This window comes from Quercus robur, chromosome 2, assembly GCF_932294415.1.
Source record: "Quercus robur chromosome 2, dhQueRobu3.1, whole genome shotgun sequence".
NCBI lineage: Eukaryota > Viridiplantae > Streptophyta > Magnoliopsida > Fagales > Fagaceae > Quercus > Quercus robur.
Genome location: NC_065535.1, coordinates 68,980,237 through 68,996,968, shown reverse-complemented (window position 1 = coordinate 68,996,968; position 16,732 = coordinate 68,980,237). Strand labels below are relative to the sequence as shown.

At 33.8% G+C, this 16,732-nt stretch overlaps 2 protein-coding genes across 2 annotated transcripts; one reads left to right on the top strand and one right to left on the bottom strand.

Moving 5' to 3' along the window:
- Positions 1 to 8,216: 8,216 nt before the first annotated feature.
- LOC126714732 (mitochondrial inner membrane protease ATP23) lies at positions 8,217 to 11,056 on the bottom strand. The gene is made up of 5 exons (XM_050415009.1): positions 10,853 to 11,056; positions 10,545 to 10,666; positions 10,022 to 10,159; positions 9,852 to 9,935; positions 8,217 to 8,747 (listed from the first exon to the last, which is right to left on the bottom strand). Exons 1-5 carry the CDS (start codon positions 10,959 to 10,961, stop codon positions 8,613 to 8,615), a joined length of 588 nt encoding a protein of 195 aa, XP_050270966.1. The 5' UTR covers positions 10,962 to 11,056; the 3' UTR covers positions 8,217 to 8,612.
- A 4,118-nt stretch (positions 11,057 to 15,174) lies between these two features.
- LOC126714731 (uncharacterized) lies at positions 15,175 to 16,268 on the top strand. The gene has a single exon (XM_050415008.1). The coding sequence runs from the start codon at positions 15,467 to 15,469 to the stop codon at positions 15,992 to 15,994; it is 528 nt and encodes a 175-aa protein (XP_050270965.1). The 5' UTR covers positions 15,175 to 15,466; the 3' UTR covers positions 15,995 to 16,268.
- The last annotated feature ends 464 nt before the right edge of the window (positions 16,269 to 16,732 follow it).

The window sequence follows — 16,732 nt, the reverse complement described above, 5'->3', positions numbered from 1 at the left end:
AAACCAAGTCAATATTATCCTTAGGACATGTTTAGTAGATTGTAACGGTAATTACATAGAAATAGGAATATATATTACAAAGAATACAAAATGCTGTAATGTAATGCTTAGAGCATGTTTGGTAAACTGTAATAAGCACTGTAATGTAATAGTTATTCTTATGGTTTAGCTATTCTTTAGTTTGGTTATGTTTTAATTACAAGAAATAGTCATTCCTTATGAATAGCTATTCTTCAAAATGAGGAATAATTATTCATCTTTAAAAGGGTTGTGTGGGGCCTGGCCCAAAATAATGGGCTAGTTAAATACAGGCCCATCCGAGAAGCATCGTTTCCGAGGAGAAGTCATAGCCAAAACATTATTCAAGCCCAACTGCGGTAAAATAAAACTGTCCGAGGAGTAACACCTCCTCAGACACCACGAAATCCAAATCAAAAAGCTCGCCCCAACCACTGCAGCTCATCCTCCGAGTATATAAAAAAGAATAAAACCCAAAATATCTCATGGAAAGCTGCTACCACCACATTAAATGTGCCACAACCACTCTCTTGGCCGCATTAATGAGGAAAAGACCCCTGAACAGTACTACCTTGGCCACTGCAACTCACAAAGGAGTGATAAAGGTGTCTGATAGGACAGGTGCTCAAGTGGGGGCTTAGATGATCAACAAGTGTAACGTTCAGATAAGAATGAGAGAGCTATATAATGTAAGGGAGTCCCTCAAAGAAGGGGACGGAAAAAACTGTATTCAGCACTCAGGAAATAGAACTTTCTGTGGAGTATCCATTCTGGTGTTTTTATACTTGCAACAACATTCTCCATACCTTAGGCCGACTAGGTTCACTGAGGCTAAGTTCTTTGACCCATCCTCTACAAGTATTTATTGTGTGTTGCATCTTGGGCCAGGGCTTGATCAAAAGGGTTTGGGCCAGGAAATCGTGCAACTACAGGTTGTATTAGCTATTTCTTAGTAAATGCAATAATTTCAAAACTTAATATATTTCCAAATAAATAAACTTTCCATATACATCTAACAATTATAAAAATAAAAAATAACATATATCTCTCTTAAATTTAAAAAATAACAATTTTTAAGGAGATATAATTGTACGAGTAAGATATTTCCTAAAATAAATCTTAAGTTTTATTCTAATGTTATACCTCACAACCAAACTTTTGAATAGGTTTATTTATTACATTATAACACATTTTATTTTTAGTAATAAAGATTACAATTCATGTCGTAATTTTTATTCAGCGTACCAAACGTACCCTAACTCTTCATTTGTTTGGTGATGACACAATAATAAAACCCTGAAGACAATGGAATGAAAGTATTTTAAATCAAACTTAAGATATATTTTTGGAAATATCTTACTCATATAATTATATTTCCTAAAAAATATTATTTTTTAAATTTGAAAGAGATTAGTTATTTTTTATGATTTTTTATTTTTATAATTGTTATGTGTATATGGAAAATTTGTTTATTTAGAAATATATTAATGATAGAAATTAATATGCTTATTAAAGAATAGCTATTACATCATTTTTAGAGATGAATTAAAAATATAATCAAACTACTAAATAGTTAAATTATAGGAATAACTATTATATTACAATATTTATTTCAGTCTACCAAACATACATTTAATTTGTTGTAATCATCAGTATAATTGCAACAATTGCATATGTGCTGGACATTGTTTGCGCATTGTCATTATAAAGTTGGCAACATATTTTATTTAGAGTGCATTTGGTTTGCTATGATGTGTCTTTAGGGGGCGTTTGGTTCATCGTGATGTTACATTACATCATAATATTACATTATTGTAATATTACATTAATGTAATCTCAATATAAGAATACAACATTACATTGTTTAGAAAGGTGATGAGATTAAGGTATTGTGATATATTTTGTAATTTTAGATTATGGTAATGTTTAGAAAAAATAAAATGAACCAAAAATTATAATGTCACATCTTTGTAATGTGCATCATATCAAGAGCACAACACAGCGAATCAAACACCCCTAATGTGATGCACATTATGGTGAAGTGACATTAAGGTATTTGGTTCATTTTATTTTTTTCTAACTTATTATAATCTAAGATTACAAAATATATCACATTACCTTAATCTCATCATTTTCCTAAATAATGTAATATTATATTTTTGTATGGAGATTACATTAATGTAACATTACAATAATGTAACATTACCGTGTAGTGTAATGTTAAGTGAATCAAATGCCCCTAAGACACTTGTTGGTCTCCCAAAATCAGGATTTAGAGACCATGAATATATTCTATTTTCTATATATTAAATCAATGTATCTCTACAAATCCTAATTTTATGAAGCAAGTGTTTAGGTGGCGTATCATGTAAGTGTACGTGTTCCAAAAACGTGTTCTTACGTATTTTTAAAATTTCAAGAACTAAATAGAAACTTCAAATAGTTTCTATGTTCTCATCACACTTGATATCAAAATTCTATACATTTTAACATATTTATGTTTGATAAAACTGGCCAAATAAAAATTATGGTTAAAATTTACTTTTCATCTCTGAAAAAAAAAAAATTTATTGGTTGGTCTAACTTTTTTATTTAAATTTTATATATTTAAAAGGATTTCAATTTACGACTTCCACAATTCCACTCTATAATAATTGTTCTTATAATCAAGTTAAGACATCAATTATTTTTTAGTGTAGACAAGTTCGAATTACAAATTTCTTATTCAATGATAAAAGATTTTACAAATTGAGTAAACCGAAATCCACATCCGTTAATCCATTGCGGATAGAATACTGCCGCAACACATTAAAAATCTACGGTAACCTAGTCTAAATTCAATGATAAATAGTCAAAAAGAATAAATTCATAGCCTTAAAAAATTTCGGGACCAAGTTAGACTTTTAAAAATTTAGGAGAGAAATTTAAGCTTAAACCAAATTTGGGGGGGGGGGGTGGGGGTGGGTGGTGGGGAGGGGGGTTTGGTACTGCTACAAAAAATCCAAACGAAAGGGGAAAGTGAGAAACGTGAAACCTCAAAAAATTGCCAACCTTGCTAGTGGTCCTAGTCTCCTAGAGCTAGAGTTCTCCATGCTCAGCAGCACACTTTAATTTTGGAAAAATCCTCTCAAGTTTCTACCAAACTCTAATTAGGGGGTTTGAAATTGCAATTCATGTTCTGGCCAATTCACTATCATATGACAATTATCCAAACTAATTATATGACACTTAGTCTGGATGATGATTACATAACATATTGAACTCGACTAAATTGTAAACCAAGAATATGGTTTTTTTTTTTTTATATAAGAAAACATAAATTCTGTGACTAAGCATTACACAGTTATTCCACAAGATGAGTTCATTAAACCACTAATCTTTCAATCTGAATATGTTCAACCAAAAAGAGAAGAACATAGTAATTGTTGGCCTTTCGGCCTGTTGAAAACCCACTAGTCTATTTTTCTTTGGCTTATTTTTAACCATAACAGATCTTTTATTTTTCTTGAGTTCTTTGGTCTGCTCTCCCCCTCATTATTCTTTTTCTTCTTCTCTCACATAATTTTCAGCTCTTACTTTTAGGTTTAAGGAAAGGCAATATATGGTTGTTATTGACTCTTCATGATTGAAAGTGCGCTCATTTCAAAAATCGTTGCTATAATCTAATCTTGGGAGTTGTTTGACCAAAAGAGTCATTTGCACCAGCTACTACTCTGGTGGCACAAATCAACTTTTAAGGACAACACTTTGCGTGATTCTATAGCTTCGTTAGTTTACACTTTACCACCCTAAACTATACCTCATTTTACACTTACCATCCTAAATTATGGGAATGAACACTTACCCCACTAAACTATTAACAATGTAACACTTTGCACCCCACTATCCATTTGTCAGTTAAGTTTGACAGAAACCAAGTCAAAGACCAAAATACCCCTATGTCAAAGACCAAAAATACCCTTGTCATTCTCAGTCAAACATGAAGCTCTCTAGTCTCTCCCACTCTGTTTCATCGATTAAAAAAAAAACCAACGGAAGAAGATAAGAAAATACAAACAAAAATTTGAAACAATCAAAACCTGTAAATAATTCAGAACCATTTGATGAGATGCATAGAATCTAAAGAGTCCAGCCAAAAAATATGCAAGGACCCACCATCTTCACCGTTTCCTTAAGGTCCTTTGGCACCAGCAAAAAATAAAAACTTAAACTTATAAATTGAGATGAACATCAAACCCAGAAATTTACATGAAATCCAAAAAATGAAATGAACATCGAACCCAAAAATTAATATCAAACAACAAACCCAGAAAAATTACTTCAAACCTGCAAATTTACAACCCAGAAATAAACATAAAGAGAGATCAAGCAACAAACCCACTGAGATGAACAACCTAGAACCCAGAAGCAGCTCCTTATTTCAGTCATCAACAAACCCAGACCCCATAATCTCTGCTTCGGTCATCCACTTCGTCAATGGCCAGATCTGAAACGTCACACCGAGTTTAATCCCACCCATTCTTTTAGACCCCTCCACTAGTGTTAATACCCTTTCTCTCACCACCGAGTCACTGAATTGCAAGGCCAACAATGATGGCTTTCGTGACTCGATTTCAACGAGCTCGATCTGGGCTCACCCATTTCATGGCTTTCATCTCTTCAGAAGCGCCACTTAAGACCCACAACCAGCAGCGTGATCAGCTGTCATCAACGTGGACTGGGCAGCACCATTGGTAGCGGAGAAAGATTAAAAGAGGGAGAGAGATTGAACCTAAGAGAAATTTGAGAGAGTTCAAAATTGTGTTTTTGTTGAGGGGCATTTAGGGAATTTAGGGCTTCCACTGTAATTTCCATCCCATCTTAACAGCTCATTAAACGGTGGGGTGCAAAGTGTTACATTAGCAATAGTTTAAGGGGGTAAGTGTGCATTCCTATAGTTTAGGATGGCAAGTGTAATATGATGTATAGTTTAGGGTGGTAAAGTGTAATTTTCCTTTTTTTTTTTTTTTTTAATTTATGTTCTTGCTAATTTTCTAGGGTTTATATTGTATAATCAAAACTTATTTTTCATAGCTATTTTTCATCAATCTTAAAAATTGAGCTTTGTGTTTCGAAAATAAAGAGAAGAGAAGATTTATTTTAGTGTTTAAATTACTTCCATTTAGTAATTTATCATTATTATTTTATTGGGGGAAAAAAGAGAGAATTTTAAGAATAATAGAAGAGCTCACAAGTTCCATCTTCTTTTTGTTTTTTCATCACAAGCCTATTAGATTTGAGGACTACACAGGTACTATTATGTATATTAAACATCGAATGGAAATAAAATTCTATATGAAAATAATTGTCTATATAATCGTAATAGACCAAGCCTAAAAAAAGCAAATCTACATTGTGGATTCAAATTTTGGTGCACAAAAACAAACCCAAGAACAAATGAATTTGGTCTACGCCACCAGTCGCCAGATCAGGTGGGTTGGGGAAAAGGCCATGGCTCGCTTATAAAGGGCCTGGGGATCAGCATTTCTTTTTTTGAAAATCACATTAGGTCTCTCAATCTATTTGTAAAGCCCAAAAGACGCATATTTTAAGGTACACTTGTGTACAATTGCACATGACTTAGACCCATGAAAGGATGTGTTTTTTCTTCTAAACGTGGCATCTTTTCACACTAGGCAAATGTAAAGCAAACTAAAACGTGGAAGACCCATTTCATCATATTAGCGACAACATAGATAATAGGGTATTAAAAAATGATCAAAGATGGTCCAAAGTAGATGTTTATGATAATTAAAAACCATATGATAATGCAAAAGTAATGCAAACCCGAATCTGCTGTGCGACTTTTGGAACATGGGCAAATAGAGATGTTTATGCATGCGCGGCCAACTATTGTGACCAAGAAAGAGTAGGACAATAGATCAATTTCATTCCTCTTGCTTTATTTCTCAACCAAAATCCATAATGGATCCCCTAAATAAGTATAAAAAGTACACCATTTTTTTCCTCTTTCGGCACTTGTCGGTCAAACTAGTAAAGCCTGAATAATACTAAACTATTTTAGTTAGAGGCTGGTGACCAAGGCTCTAGTTTGGTCAATTTTGAATGATGCAAAATTTGAATAATGAGATGAAGATAATAGTTTATGTCATGAAAATCAAGAGGCAAATTGAAAATGGATCCGTAGCATCCATTTCATCTTAGGCTGCAGAAATTTACTTTTGCATTACAAAAGATGAAAACGTATATTCTAACTAGCTCAGTACCCAAAAATCCAACATTTTCTCTTAACTATCCGTCCTTCTGCTGAACTTGCCGCTGAACTTGTTATTCGGAAAGTGAAATATTAAAAAAACTTGAGCACAATTTGATGCGGACATGTGTTGTAAAACAGGACACTATGAACCTAAGTCCATAGCTGGCTCTGATTAGTTAGCACAGGAATTGGAAACAAGCAGGATCCATTGCTATATTCAACACTGCACCTCAGGTTTCACAAACCAAGGATTTCATGTACAAGTTCCATCATATTGAAAACTAGAATGAAAACTAACTGAAACTGCAAAAACGGGGAATATTTATCCATTACTTTACTCATGGTTGTGCTAAATGCTAATGAAGCTAAAGTTACCCCATGTCAAACCAACCCTCAAGCCAGTAATAAAAGATCAACAACACTAAAAGCCAAGTGACTCACTACAAGGAAGAACAGAACGCTCAGCAGAGAGAGACAGAAGGGCATGACTCAAGGGTCCAGCTTATTGTGCACAGGTCGCCTTCTGTGAGGTAGAGAATAGTCCTCGGACAACCACTGAGAGACTGGCTCGTGCACATTTACATGTTTCCTTTCCAATTCCTGATGCTGATCCCACAACCCCCTCGCACCTGCAAACTAATCAATTTAGTGCTCGGCTTAAATGCATATACAACTGAAAAAACCAATGCCAATGCAGTAAATGCAATCTATTTATACCTGAGACGTGTGGTCTAATAGCAACTGTGTGGTATCTACTGAGAAAGAAGAGAAAGACGATCATCTTAAGAAGAAATCCCACCTTCATATTAGACCTTCTCCATGCTCATCCCTCCCACCTCTATCTAAAATGCTATGCAAAACACTTCTAACTCTGCAACATGCAACTGGCTGCCCTTTATCAAGAGGATAAGAGTAGGAAAAGGACCCACTAATGAATAAAAATGAAGGAAAGATGGAAAAAAAACCATTTAAATAATGACAACATGCATCATACAAAAATCTAGCTAACACGAAAATCTAAAAAGAAGAATGTGTATAGGCTAACATGTTCAGGTTCTTTTTGTTCTTTCTACAAGTATAATACTCAAAAAGAATAAAGTCATGAGGATATATGACCACATGGTCCACAATCTCCAAATAAACTATAGCCGTTTACATTGTAGAAGATTGAAGACTAGGCTCACCCGGTCAACCAGCCAGTCAGCTAAGTGGCTCAATTGGCAACCTCAGAAATAGGAACAAAATGTTACTTACACATCTCCTGTGCATATCGCTTATGCGTACCTCTCATCCATATGAATGATTTTGAATTAAAGTAAATGACTAACAATGCATATCAGAGGTGTGCACAAAGATGTGTTTATAGAAGATCTGCAAATAACATGATTTGAAACCAATATCAGCAAATTGTTCAAAGCTGTAGCTATCATGTCTTAGAATTTATGCCTGAAGCTTTTCTTCGTACCTCTCATCTGTATAATTGTTTTGAATTAGAGTTAATGACTGACAATGCATATCAGAGGTGTGCACAAAGATGTGTTTAAAGAAGATCTGCAGAAAACACCATCTGAAACCAATGTCAGCAAATTGTTCAAAGCTGCAGCAATCATGTCTATCTTAGCATTTCTGACTGGAGCTTTTCTTCTTGGTGTCTCACTGTTATAACAGAACCATTTCAATGAAGTTGGCCAACTTTGTTCTTGCCTATCAACTGAATTTGCTTCCAGATTTGGACTTCCTTGGCAAGGCAGTTGTCATTTCAAAAGGCTTTGAAATATGCATTCCACACACACAATTCTATTTCATCAGATCAGTTTAATTATGCAAAGCATAAGATGGTTTCAAACGAGGGTTTCAAACATGAGCACAATTGCAAATAACTGAAAGGTTTACAATTTGCATTTTTCTTAAGGAGTCAATTCCAGCAAAACATGCTCAGTACTCACATTCCAATCATCATAAATTGCATTCCTCTAATGACAGAAGCATTCGATCAGCATTATAACAAAAATACATACTTCTTCTGATTGAAAGAGGCACAACTAATAAAGGGATTCTTATTCTTTGAATTTGAATTTGTCTCTGAGAAAGCATCAATCATTGGTGTACAATAATGTATAACATTCAAAAATGTAAAATTCTCTTTATGCAGTTATATCTCAGAGAAAATGGAGAAAGAATCTAAATAAAATGAGCTTTCTGATTGACTTAAGTCATGTCAACTCAAAAATAAGGGCATATTACTCGCTTCAAAGCCAGAGTCTGCTACAACACCATTCCTACAAGAAAACTGGAAGGGACAGCTGGTTTGGCATTGGCAAGTAGTGATCAGCATGTTTCAGGGAGCTCTGTCAAAGGGCTGTGTATCATTGTAACAAACATCCCAGACAGCTTCCATGGCATCCTTTGCAGCTGCTTCTGAGCAGTAAGGGTTAGCAATCACCGACTTCATGACTCTTCTTCTCACACATTCCTTCAAATGTCAAAATGAAAACCCATAAATGAATTAATCACATAACAAAAAATGCCTAAATGACACTATAGCATAAAGAGTATTGCATTTGTCATGCAAATGGGCAAGAAATGAATTGGGCATAATTTAAGCTAGATGGTACATACACCTAGTTGACCATCGACCAACCATTATAAATGACTTGCAATTTTCTATGTAACATACAACATGAGCACCTGTGCACACAGGCACACACACCCGCCCACGCCCGCACATGCGCAGGGGGGGGGGGGGGGGAGGGGAGATTATGAGGAATGTAATATGATCCTCAACTGTATGCAGAGTAATCATTAAGGTCCATTACCCTTAAATAGGTAGGGAATGAAATTTTTTACTAACATATTAACAATAACATGAGGAATTCCTTCTTATCATCGAATGCAGCAGTAATTCAGGCTACTTTCAAATTAGCCTATGTCATTCTCCGAAGTAAAGTAGTTACATTATCATTGCTGAATTCTTCAGCTCACAGAATGGTTTCCTGATAAGAAAAAGATAACCTTAATAAAACTACTTTTATACTAGGGTGGGGACTGAAATTTAAGATTCCAGAACTCATTTTACAATTCTACCAAAGTCTCAGTCCTGTAAGCAAACATGCAATACAGATTTTAAGCTCTACCCAATATTTTAGTTAGTCTCCTAGCAGAACACAATCATGTACTCTAGAAGATATGATATCACTGTTGACTTTATGTAATGTAAGGGGAACTTGGCCATTTGTCATGAATCTTTGTGCTGTCACAGAGTATGTGAGCATCTCATATGGTTCAGATTTAGCATACTGCTGTCAGTAGCATTCTCATTCAAAAAGGAGCGGCATCCCTGTTATTTGTAATTGGTAACTGCAAAATCCAAGAGACTTAATTTTGCTGAATAGTCCCCATGTACATAAAAGTTTATGCTCTCTCTTTTTCAGTTACAAATTACAAACTGAATTTTTTTGGTCTTCTGCAGACTTCCAAATTAAAAAAGACTGCTAATCAGTTGAAAAGAGACCACTCAATGCTATCAGATTGTAAAGACAGGATAAGAGTAGAGTAAAGTAAAGTGGGGGAAGCTCACTTGTTCATGGCCTCGTAGCTTCATATAACCCCGCAGAAATTCCCGCTTGTAGTGGCAATCACCACTTAGATGACCGGCCCGAATCTGTTTATCGACAATAGAAACACATTCTTTCATTGAAAGAAAAAACAACATGAGGATTAAAAAAGTTCCACCACACTGGCACACACCTCACTGCAAGCATGGTGAGCACAGTTAGCCCAGTCCAAGTTTCTAGCACGGCAGTCATCATACGCGTGAATTAGCTCATGTATCACCACTTGGTCCACCTCGTCTTGAATGTTCATGTGATTACTACAAACCATAATCTAAAACACACACACACACACACACACGTGCACAGAACCCCAACAAACCAAAAAAAAGAGAGAATTAGTCTATCATAGACTTTCCCACCAATCATAGATAGATATATAACACTTATTCATACAATGTTCAAATATTCACTTCAGGCATGTACACACTGACTTTAACATAACATAATCATAACACAATGCCATTCTTGGACTAAACTCAATAAAAAAAAACATTCAAAAAACAATACTATAACTTCATAAAATCCCAACTACAAATTGAAGCAAAAATTTCAATTACAAAATTACTAAATTCCAATGTATAAATGCAAAAGCTCCAACTTTGATAACAACAAAAAACCAAAGAAAGACCAAATACAATTGAATAAATTATGAATACCCCTTCGCCGCGAACGTAACCGCCACTGATTTGCTTGTCACAACGGGCGGCCCTGATGAACTTGTCCCCAACTACACACCCAGATTTCTCCAAATGCTCCCTCAGAAACTTCACCATTGGAACTATCACCAAAAACAAAAACAAAAAAACAAAAAACCCACATGAAATGAAGTCGTTTCTATCACTATTCCCTGTTTGGAAGCTCAGAATCAGTAGGAAAAGGAAATGAAATGGTGAAAGTTCCAAAAACCCTAAACCCTAATAAGTTTGTATTCAACAAAAAATAGAGAGGGTTTTTGAAAAATTACTTCGAAGACTTCTTTGGATCATGGATTGGCATTCCTCTATGGATCTACCGCCGTTGGAGGCGGAGGAGAAGGGTCCGGATCCGGGTTCCGGGATGGGTTCCTCCTCCATTTTTCCGTTTGATCTTTTTGGCAGAGGAGGTCTCTCTATCCCACACAAAGTGGTTTTTCGGGTCAACGGTCGGATCCGGCAGTTTAAAAAACCAATGGGTTGGGCCTATTACTATTATTTATTATTATCACTATCTCTTTCGTTAAAATAGGTGACAAAATTTCCAATTCATAGCATATATAAAAACAAATCCAACCCATATAGATCGGTTGGAATTGAGTTTAGTAGAAGGGTTACACTTATATGTTTCATGTCTTATAACTTTTGAACTTTTATAAATTATTTAAACATTTTTTTAATAAATTATTATAATTCACATAATATTCTTAATACTAAATTTCAAATTTTATTCTCAAAAAACCAAAAAAATTAAATTAAATTAGTTAAAATAATGATAATTATATGATGGGTTGGGTCGTATGGGTTGAAAAACTATCGACCCAAACCCAACCCACTTGAGACTTAAAATAAAATTACAATCCGAGTTGGATGCACACCTTCTCTTATAGAATCTGAATTTGATAAAAATGGGATGTAAGACTCATGTTTTATATTATCTAATAAGAGATTGTCACATTAGTTTTTTACTTAAAACTCAATACATTCTACTACACATAATAACATCTCACAATAAACTCACACTTAAATTAGATTTTTCAAATGAGTATTAGAATTGATTGAATGTGGTTGTGACTATTTTTTAATATGTAATATGATGATGTGACATACTGAGATTGGAGGGGGTAAAACTTAGGTTTTACGCCATATAGTTATAGAATTTAATCTCTTACATCAAATATATAAAACAACTAAGTTATCTTATCCTTTAATGAGAAACTACTTTATGGGCATTTTGGTTTGAAAATTTTTTCTTGTTTAATTAAGCATCCTACATTAAGGCTAGTTCAATATAATTTAAAACTTAAGGCGATAGTTTTAAATAGGATCTTTCATATTTAATTATTATTATTTCATCTCAATACAATATTTAAATGATTATCATTTCTTTAGATACAAAATTATTAAATAAGTTTTTGCATTTAGACTTTAGAGAGAAGGCAACATCTCTTGGAAAACATGCCACGATTTTTCTTTCTTTCTTTTTGATTTTGAAAATATTTCCTTTTCAATTGATAACATGGTTAATTCAATCTATCTATCCATTTTAATTTTTTTATAATTATTTCTACCAAACCAATTATTAGGATGGTCTTTTTTTTTTATATATTGGGATTGAACTTTTTTTTTTCTTTTGAAATTATCTTATGCACTCACAAGATAGGGCCCTTTTTATTGTGACGAGTCTTTTCTTATTGGAAAGCCTCAGGATAGAGCCCCATGTTTTTTGCATTCTCAGTTAGGGTTGAATTTGTATTTTAAGAACTCATTAAAATTAAATTAAATTTGTTGAAGTTATAATGTAGGTGTTTATCATATTTAATAAAATATGCTATGGGTATAATACTGTAAGTATAAGGACGGGTATAATTTGGTATCTTTCAGGAAAAGTACGTTTCAAAAATTCGGCATAAAGATATGAAAATGAATAAAGAATGATACGAGTAAGTAACGTTTATTTAAAAAAAAAAAAAATTTCTAAACAAAAATATGGAAACATTTACCATATATGTTATTGAGATTAATACTTTAATCTTTATATCATGACCTTTAACTTTTGTCAAATGTGATTTAATCCGTAGAACATCCTAACAAAATTTTTTTAGGTATGTTAGGGCTATTACAAATTTTAATACATAGGGTACGTTTGGTGTACTGAATGTAGATTACATTAGGAATAGTAATCTTTATTACTAGGAATAGAAAACATTGTAATGGAATAACTATTACTATTCTTAAGTTTGGATGTTACATATGAAAAGCTTGTAAATGATGATGCATAAGAAAATTTTATATTTTTTGAAATATATTAATTTTAAAACCTATTATATACATTAAGAAATAGCTATTACATCCATTTTAAAGAGGAATAGCTATTCTTCAATTTAAAGAATAGTTATTCCAATGTAATAACTAATCCATGTAATAAAGATGCAACCAAATGACCGAATTGCTATTACACATGAATAACTATTCAATTACACGAGCTATTACAGCATACCACGTACCCATAGGTATTGATGTGTTAATAATCATAAAAAAGTAATAATAATAATTCAAACAATCATTTAGGGTCCATTTTGATACCACTTATTTTGCTGAAAACTAAAAACTGAAAACACTGTTACAAAAATAATTTTTAAATGTGTCAATAATGCCGTAGGACCCATTTTTAATGAAAGTTTTGTTAAAAAAAAGAGGCTTGTAGGTCCCGTGAACAGTGCACGGGACTCACTGAAAAGCACTGAAACGTGCTTCTCAATGAAAGAAAAAAAAAGCAGTGTTGAAACGCAGACGCGCTGCATTTCAATTGTACCCAAACAAGTACTTAGTATCGTGTTGTAGTCACATCAATCTCATTCATTGGCACATCAACTTGTAAATTTTTTGTAGTAAAAATTTGTACTCCATTTTTAGTTTTTTTTTTTTTTTGTTAAGGAACTATAATGCACCGACTTACAGCAACATTAACAAATTGGAATTTGTATCTGGCAGCTCTAGTTTTTAATTTTGGGTCATTAGGATTTTAATAAATTAATAAAATATTCATTAGAAACTTTTTTTGTTAGTGTTTTTATAGTAATGCATTTCAATATAAGTGTTTTGCTTTATTATCATCGTGCACTCTTGGCGTGATGGTTACTCTATAAATATAAGTGTTTGTAGGGTGTAGAGTAAAGATCAGTGTTCAAGTCTTCGAGAGGGAATTTCACGCATATATATACTTAGATTAGATTATAGTAGAGTTTTTATTTTGTATAAAAAAATAATGTTTTACTTTATTGTTATCGTATATGAGATAATAGATATGTACAATATGTTATACTCCCTTTGACTTTAGATAGATAGGATTGCTAGTTTCTAGACGGCAAATGGATTGGCAAACTTCGAATTTTTGTTATCTTTATATCCATACTTTTGAGCAGTCGATTGTTATGAGAGACGATTATTACGGAATTTAACTTTCAAATTTAAAAGAGCGCGTTTATTACCGTAACATCAAAAATAAAACATTAAACGGGAGTGTCTTTAAAATCTTTGTAATTTGCTTTATGATGATGTATTGGTGATTATTTACACGGCTTGTTTAAAATTTGTACGACATGTATACATGCACAAAGGGAAATCAAATGAGTTAGGTAGCAACGATATGATGTCAACCTAATATTTCTAATATTTGATATTTCTAAAGCTTAAATCAGTACTTACGATGTTTTCTATTAATAAGAGTATCTTTGTGGGATTTTTCATTTTTCTCATAGCTTGGGTCTTAAAATTATTAGTGTATACTGTGTATATATATAAAGAGAGAGAGTGTCTCAGATTGGCTTCATTTGCTCTGAGTTCAACCATTTCTACAATTTAGGGTAAGAGGCACGTTCATTATGCATTCTCTTATATAAAAAATTCAGTGGTCATGACTGTAAACATCGTGAACTTAAGCTGTCTATTATAAGTGAGATTATATTGTGGATGAATTCATTCTCATCACTTTAGAGCATTTGCATTTTTGCTCGTACATAAATTTTTTGTCTATTTTAGCATATATAAGAGCCTACTTTTTCTATTTTATACAATCATATTATATCTTTTATAATTGAGATCATATTGTGGATAAATTCATCCTCATCATTTTAGAGCATTTGTATTAGCTTGTGCATAAATTCCTATCTATTTTAATATAAGAGCCTATTTTTTCTATTTTATACGATCACTTTTCAAAAACTATTAAGTTATATTATTTATTTTACATTCTATTTTATTTAAATAACCAGTTGTCATTATTTATTTAATATTATCTTCATAAAGTCAGATACTGAGAGAAAGAGAAAAAGGAATTCAATTGAAATACAAATCAATATTTTCCAACTCATTCATTATGTAAGTCTGTAATTTAATTTATATACAAAACTTGAACATCCTTTTCAAGTTTGTGTCATTAATTCCAATTAATTAAGATCTCCAACCTGGAATTATATTTGTGTACGTGCTGTATATAAAAGTTACAACTGGTTTGAGACTCCCCCAACCACAAAAAGTCTCATTCTAAGAAAAGAAGACGACGCATGCTAGTTGTCACAAGGCCACCAAACCCGGTCACCCAAACACTGACACCCCCCTCCTCTCTCTCTCCTCTCCTTCACCCTAAAACCAACAAACCAACTGTCTAAACCGAACAAACACCCTTCTTCTCTCTTCCCCTCCATACATTTCCCTATCTTCCCTCCCACCCTTAATCCTATATATTCTCCTCTTCCTCACCACCCTTTTATCTCATTCTTTGGTGTGCGGTGTTTCTCTATATATCTTAGAGAAGTACTGCAATCTCAAGAATCCCTAATCTACTACTATTACGTCCACAAATAAATAAATAAAAAACAATCAACATGGCACGTCAAGTGATTGTTCTTGCTCTCATTTTCCTTGTGGCTGCTGGTTTTGTAGCAGCTCAAGATGATGGACCTCCTAGTACCTCCCCCACCGTCTCGCCTACGCCGCAATCCCCGCCTACCACTCCATCATCTTCACCTGCAGCCCCCGTCCCCGTCTCTCCTCCTCCTACCTCCACCCCTGCTCCCACTAACCCCCCCTCCACCTCCACCTCCCCCCCCACGCAGGCACCTAGGTCTGCCCCTGCCCCTCCCACCCCACCTACTACCACACCCGTCTCCCCTCCTCCCAGTGATGATGATGATGACGACGTTACCCCTGCTGCTTCTCCCGCTGACGACGATGTCTCATCTCCCCCCGCCCCTGGGAGCGTGGCAACCCCAGTAGGTGGCCCCGCCGAAGGACCTACATCTGATGATGGGGCCCCAGCTCCTGCAACCACCACCACTGACAGCGGCGCCACTACTCTTAAGGCCTCCGTTGCTGTCGGAGCTACCATCGTTGCTGGCTTCTTCGCCTTTTAAGCTAGACAGTTAACATGTTGTTTGATGAAGATATTGTTGTACGGAGTTATCCTTTGACCGTGTATGTTACTTGTTATGTGTTACCATTTGCTTTATACGTTTGTGTATTAGCTTTTTAATTAAGAGGAAGCCATTTAAGTTCTTTGTTTATGCTTTTAAAACTGAGATAGTTTGTATTTCATTTAAATAATGTTTGTTTTTTTTTTGTTATACATGTATGTGCTTTTCTTGGGTTACATATATACAATTTGATCGGAAAAAGAATTCATTTGCACTTTTGAGATTTCAAATGCATTTTGGATAATGTGATTAAACGTTGCTTCAAATTACCATATAATATAATTTATATTTGCATGTCAATAACTTTGTAGATTTTACCGGTTGGCTAGCAGCTGGACAGCATAGCATAGAAACTGAGCATCATTAACTAATTAATATTCAATTGAAAAATTCTTAGTTTACGTTATACTAACAATAATCAATGTAAACTTACAGTTTAGATACACAAATGTGGCAAATGTTATACATATTTGTAAAAAGCGTAAAATATTATATACATTTTGCAAATGTGTACACAACATTTACCGTATTTTGTGTGTATACAATGTAAACCTATAAAAGTCTTAGACAGTTCTCTCTTTCTTATTTTTTATTTTATTTATTTATTTTTATTCTAATTAAGTATTAAGAGTTAGGCATATTTATGAACATATTTTCATACTTTAAAACCACATTAGA